Source organism: Salmo salar, unplaced genomic scaffold (assembly GCF_965601325.2).
Source record: "Salmo salar unplaced genomic scaffold, fSalSal1 ptg000838l, whole genome shotgun sequence".
Classification (NCBI taxonomy): domain Eukaryota; kingdom Metazoa; phylum Chordata; class Actinopteri; order Salmoniformes; family Salmonidae; genus Salmo; species Salmo salar.
The window spans coordinates 1118202-1125000 of record NW_027675516.1 but is presented as its reverse complement, the minus strand read 5'-3'; the positions used below and the strand labels follow the sequence as shown (position 1 = coordinate 1125000).

Genomic DNA, 6799 nt, shown 5'->3' with positions numbered 1-6799 from the left:
AGACCAGAGACTGCAGTCAAATGTAACGACATCTTCAAACCCTTAACTGGACAAGACAAACTTATCAGAACTGTGCTGACAAAGGGAGTCGCTGGCATTGGAAAAACAGTCTCTGTGCAGAAGTTCATTCTGGACTGGGCTGAAGGAAAAGCAAATCAGGATGTCCAATTTATATTTTCATTCCCTTTCCGGGAGCTGAATTTGATGAAAGGGGACAAACACACTTTGATTGAACTTCTTAATCACTTTTCAATGGAAACCAAACAATCAAGAATCTCCAACTACGGCAAGTACAAAGTTGTGTTCATCTTTGATGGTCTGGATGAGTGCCGACTGCCCCTAGACTTCCAGAAGAACAAGATCTGTTGGGACGTCACAGAGTCAACCTCAGTGGATGTTCTGCTGACAAATCTCATCAAGGGAAATCTGCTTCCCTCTGCTCTCCTCTGGATAACTACCCGACCTGCAGCAGCCAATAAGATCCCTTCAGGGTGTGTTGACCAGGTGACAGAGGTACGAGGGTTCAATGACCCACAGAAGGAGGAGTACTTCAGGAAGAGATTCAGTGATGAGGAGCTGGCCAGCAGAATCATCTCACACATAAAGACATCAAGGAGCCTCCACATCATGTGCCACATTCCAGTCTTCTGTTGGATTTCTGCAACAGTCCTCGAACACATGCTGAAACATAAGAGAGAAGAGATGCCCAAGACTCTGACTGAGATGTACACACACCTTGTGGAGTTTTATACCAAACAGAAGGATGAAAAGTATCTTGGGGAAGAAGAGACAGGTCCACACTGGAATAAAGAGAGCATTCTGTCACTGGGAAAACTGGCTTTTCAACAGCTTGTGAATGGCAATCTGATTTTCTATGAAGAAGACCTGAAAGAGGCTGGCATTGATGTCAATGAAGCCTCGGTGTACTCAGGATTGTGCACACAGCTCTTTAAAGAGGAATGTGTTCTGTACCAAGACAAGGTGTACTGCTTTGTTCATCTGAGCATTCAGGAGTTTCTGGCTGCTGTATATGTGTTCCTCTCATTCATCAACAACAATGAGAATCTAATGGCCGAACCGCAATCAACGTCCAGGAACCTTTCTGCGCTGTTCAGAGACAAGTCTGAAGTTTCTTTCTACAAGAGTGCTGTGGATAAAGCCTTACACAGTGAGATGGGAAACCTGGACCTTTTCCTCCGCTTCCTTCTGGGACTCTCACTGGAGTCCAATCAGAAGCACTTACGAGATCTACTGACAAAGACAAGAAGCAGCTCAAAGACCCATGAAAAAACAGTCAAGTACATCAAGGAGAAGATCAGGGAGAATCCCTCTCCAGAGAGGTGCATCAATCTGTTCCACTGTCTGAATGAACTGAATGACCATTCTCTAGTGGAGGAGATCCAAAGCTACCTGAGCTCAGGAAGTCTCTCAAAACCCAACCTGTCACCTGCAGAGTGGTCAGCTCTGGTCTTTGTGTTGCTGACTTCAGAAAAGGAGCTGGATGTGTTTGACCTGAAGAAATACTCCAGATCAGAGGAAGGTCTTCTGAGGCTGCTGCCAGTGGTCAAAGCCTCCAGAGCTGTTCTGTGAGTACATAAAATGACATATAAGAACTAATCATCAGGAAGAAATATTATATGTATTACAATATGTATATAATATTATATTGCATAACATATTGAATCAGATATTCAATCTAGTATTACAATATGACCATACAATTCTAGGAGACAGAAGATGAATATATATGTTATTTGGGAATATGAACCAAATGCATCTACCGTTGTCCTTCTACACTACTGGTGTTAAATTAACAGTGTGTTTGTGAAGTCATGATGATTTCGTTGCAGGCTGTCAGGCTGTGGAGTCACAGAGAAAGGCTGTGCTTCTCTGGTCTTAGCTCTGGAGTCAAACCCCTCACACCTGAGAGAGCTGGACCTGAGTAACAATGACCTGAAGGATTCAGGAGTGAAGCTGCTCTCTGCTGGACTGGGGAATCCCCACTGCAGACTGGAGACTCTGAGGTCAGTATTCCTGTAGTTGGTCAACATGTGATAACTGTTCACCAGATCCACATGTGTTTACCAGGCACACATAGTCCACACCATATGTGTTTGGACAGTGAAGCTTACAGTTTACATTTTGGAGATATGCTCCAGCATGTTGGATTTGAGATCGAATGTTTCATATTAGGTGACAGTACAGAATGTCACCTTTTTTTTGAGAGTATTCATGTTTTACCATTTAGAAATGAAAGAATTTTATGTATATACAGTGGCTTGCAAAAGTATTCACCCCCTTTGGCCTCTTTTGACTATTTTAATACACTATAAGTTAATTGGTCAGAATACTTATAACTTCTGCACATGGTGGGACTAGCTACATAAAGTGCTTTCATTTCTAAACGGTGAAACAGATATGTATGAAAATATCCTCATATCATTTTTAATTATGATATATTAGTTTACGAATAGATATGGAAGGTTTCATATGTTGAAAAAATATACTGCTACTATTTTCACCACCAAAGAATAGCAGTGTGATTTTAATATAATTTGACTCTTTGCAGGCTGTCAGGCTGTCTAGTCACAGAGGAAGGCTGTGATTCTCTGGTCTCAGCTCTGGAGTCAAACCCCTCACACCTGAGAGAGCTGGACCTGAGTAACAATGACCTGAAGGATTCAGGAGTGGAGCTGCTCTCTGCTGGACTGGGGAATCCCCACTGCAGACTGGAGACTCTGAGGTCAGTATTCCTGTAGTTGGTCAACAAGTGATAACTGTTCACCAGATCCACATGTGTTTACCAGACACACATAGTCCACACCATATGTGTTTGGACAGTGAAGCTTACAGTCTTAAATGTGGTGCTATACTCCAGCATGTATCTTCTCACTTAGAAAACATCCACCATTTTAATATTGGGCAAAACACAACCCAAAACAAACTGCAAATGGAACCAACGAGTTTGAGTCACAAGCTTGATGTAGTCGTTGCTTTCATGGAATATGGGACCAAATACAAAACTTTTGACAATTTTAATACACTATGAGTGAATTGGTCAGAATACTTATGACTTCTTTAAATAGGGGGACTAGATACATAAAGTGCTTTCATTTTTCTAAATGGTGAAACAGACATGTATGAAAATATCCTCAAAGAAAAGGTGACATTATATTCTGTCACCTCATATGAAACATTTGATCTGAAATCCAAAATGTTGGAGTTTAGAGCCACATTTAAAATGTTATCTTCACTGTCAAAATAGATATGGTGTGGACTGTATACTCAATACAATCTAAATCTGATACCTTACTGTCTGTCTTTTGACTGATACTGATTTTAAACTGGTCTGGTCAGTCTACTCAAATATTTGTACTATACATGTTTCTATCTGCAGGCAATACTTTGATCATTTGTCATTTTTAATGATGATATATTAATTTACGAATAGATATGGAAGGTTTCATATGTTGAAAAAATATACTGCTACTATTTTCACCACCAAATAATAGCAGTGTGATTTTAATATAATTTGACTCGTTGCAGGCTGTCAGGCTGTGGAGTCACAGAGGAAGGCTGTGATTCTCTGATCTCAGTTCTCAGTTCAAACCCCTCACACCTGAGAGAGCTGGACCTGAGTAACAATGACCTGAACGATTCAGGGGTGAAGCTGCTCTCTGCTGGACTGGGGAATCCCCACTGCAGACTGGAGACTCTGAGGTCAGTATTCCTGTAGTTGGTCAACAAGTGATAACTGTTCACCAGATCCACATGTGTTTACTAGACACACATAGTCCACACCATATGTGTTTGGACAGTGAAGCTTACAGTTTTAAATGTGGTGCTATGCTCCAGCATTTTGGATTTGAGATAGAATGTTTCATATTGGGTGACAGTACAGAATGTCACCTTTTATTTAAAGGTATTCATACATATACAGTCGTGGCCAAAAGTTTTGAGAATGACACAAATATTAATTTTCACAAAGTCTGCTGCTTCAGTGTCTTTAGATATTTTTGTCAGATGTTACTATGGAATACTGAAGTATAATTAGAAGCATTTCATAAGTGTCAAAGGCTTTTATTGACAATCACATGAAGTTGAAGCAATGAGTCAATATTTGCAGTGTTGACCCTTCTTTTTCAAGACCTCTATAATCTGCCCTGGCATGCTGTCAATTAACCTTTGGGCCACATCCTGACTGATGGCAGCCAATTCTTGCATAATCAATGCTTGGAGTTTGTCGGAATTTGTGGGTTTTTGTTTGTCCACCTGCCTCTTGAGGATTGACCACAAGTTCTCAATGGGATTAAGGTCTGGGGAGTTTCCTGGCCATGGACCCAAAATATCGATGTTTTGTTCCCAGAGCCACTTAGTTATCACTTTTGCCTTATGGCAAGGTGCTCCATCATGCTGGAAAAGAAATTGTTCATCACCAAACTGTTCCTGGATGGTTGGGAGAAGTTGCTCTCGGAGGATGTGTTGGTACCATTCTTTATTCATGGCTGTGTTCTTAGGCAAAATTGTTAGTGAGCCCACACCCTTGGCTGAGAAGCAACCCCACACATGAATGGTCTCAGGATGCTTTACTGTTGGCATGACACAGGACTGATGGTAGTGCTCACCTTGTCTTCTCCAGACAAGCTTTTTTCCGGATGCCCCAAACAATCGGAAAGGGGATTCATCAGAGAAAATGACTTTACCCCAGTCCTCAGCAATCCAATCTCTGTACCTTTTGCAGAATATCAGTCTGTCCCTGATGTTTTTCCTGGAGATAAGTGGCTTCGTTGCTGCCCTTCTTGACACCAGGCCATCCTCCGAAAGTCTTCGCCTCACTGTGCGTGCAGATGCACTCACACCTGCCTGCTGCCATTCCTGAGCAAGCTCTGTACTGGTGGTGCCCCGATCCCGCAGCTGAATCAACTTTAGGAGACGGTCCTGGCGTTTGCTGGACTTTCTTGCGCGCCCTGAAGCCTTCTTCACAACAATTGAACCGCTCTCCTTGAAGTTCTTGATGATCCGATAAATGGTTGATTTAGGTGCAATCTTACTGGCAGCAATATCCTTGCCTGTGAAGCCCTTTGTGTGCAAAGCAATGATGACGACACGTGTTTCCTTGCAGGTAACCATGTTTGACAGAGTAAGAACAATGATTCCAAGCACCACCCTCCTTTTGAAGCTTCCAGTCTGTTATTCAAACTCAATCTGCATGACAGAGTAATCTCCAGCCTTGTCCTCGTCAACACTCACACCTGTGTTACCGAGAGAATCACTGACATGATGTCAGCTGGTCCTTTTGTGGCAGGGCTGAAATGCAGTGGACTTTTTTGGGGGGATTCAGTTCATTTGCATGGCAAAGAGGGACTTGGCAATTATTTGCAATTCATCTGATCACTCTTCATAACATTCTGGAGTATACGCAAATTGCCATCATACAAACTGAGGCAGCAGACTTTGTGAAAATTAATATTTGTGTCATTCTCAAAACTTTTGGCCAAGACTGTATTTTTTACCATTTAGATATGAAAGCACTTTATGCATCTAAACTCAGCAAAAAAAGAAACATCCCTTTTTCAGGACCCTGTCTTTCAAAGATAATTCGTAAAAATCCAAATAACTTCACAGATCTTTATTGAAAAGGGTTTAAGCACTGTTTCCCATGCTTGTTCAATGAACCATAAACAATTAATGAACATGCACCTGTGGAACGGTCGTTAAGACACTAATAGCTTACAGACGGTAGGCAACGAGGGCACTGCGCTCATCCACCTCTGGCCTGCTGGCCCCCCTACCTCTGAGGAAGCACAGTTCCCGCTCAGCCCAGTCAAAACTGTTCGCTGCTCTGGAACCCCTATGGTGGAACAAGCTCCCTCACGACGCCAGGACAGCGGAGTCTATCACCACCTTCCGGAGACACCTGAAACCCCACCTCTTTAAGGAATACCTAGGATAGGATAAAGTAATCCTTCTAACCCCCCCCCCCCTAAAAGATTTAGATGCCCTAATGTAAAGTGGTTGTTCCACTGGATATCATAAGGTGAATGCACCAATTTGTGATTCGTTCTGGATAAGAGCGTCTGCTAAATGACTTAAATGTAAATGTAAATGCAATGAAGGTCACAGTTATGAAAACTTAGGACATGAAAGAGGTCTTTCTACTGACTCTGAAAAACACCAAAATAAAGATGCCCAGGGTCCCTGCTCATCTGCGTGAACATGCCTTAGGCATGCTGCAAGGAGGCACAAGGACTGCAGATGTGGCCAGGGCAATACATTGCAATGTCCGTACTATGAGACGCCTTAGACAGCGCTACAGGGAGACAGGACGGACAGCTGATCGTCCTCGCAGCGCAGACCACGTGTAACAACACCTGTGCAGGATTGGTACATCTGAACATCACACCTGCGGGACAGGTACAGGATGGCAACAACAACTGCCCGAGTTACACCAGGAATGCACAATCCCTCCATCAGTGCTCAGACTGTCCGCAACAGGCTGAGATAGGCTGGACTGAGGGCTTGTAGACCTGTTGTAAGGCAGGTCCTCACCAGACATCACCGGCAACAACGTCACCTATGGGCACAAACTCACCATCGCTGGACCAGACAGGACTGGCAAAAAGTGCTCTTCACTGACGAGTCGAGGTTTTGGCTCACCAGGGGTGATGGTCGGATTCCCGTTTATCGTCGAAGGAATGAGCGTTACACCGAGGCCTGTACTCTGGAGCGGGATCGATTTGGAGGTGGAGGGTCCGTCATGGTCTGGGGCGGTGTGTCACAGCATCATCGGACTGAGCTT

The 6799-nt window shown here is 43.4% G+C and overlaps 1 protein-coding gene across 1 annotated transcript in view; it reads left to right on the top strand.

The window, feature by feature from the left end:
* Window positions 1-2040, top strand: part of LOC145877301 (NLR family CARD domain-containing protein 3-like) — a 2909-nt gene extending 869 nt beyond the window's left edge. Inside the window, exons 2-3 of the mRNA XM_082972610.1 lie at window positions 1-1586; window positions 1851-2040. The exon at window positions 1-1586 is cut by the window's left edge and continues 206 nt beyond it. Of these exons, the coding sequence (XP_082828736.1) occupies window positions 1-1586; window positions 1851-2040 (1776 nt within the window). The remainder of the gene's footprint in view (window positions 1587-1850) is intronic.
* The last annotated feature ends 4759 nt before the right edge of the window (window positions 2041-6799 follow it).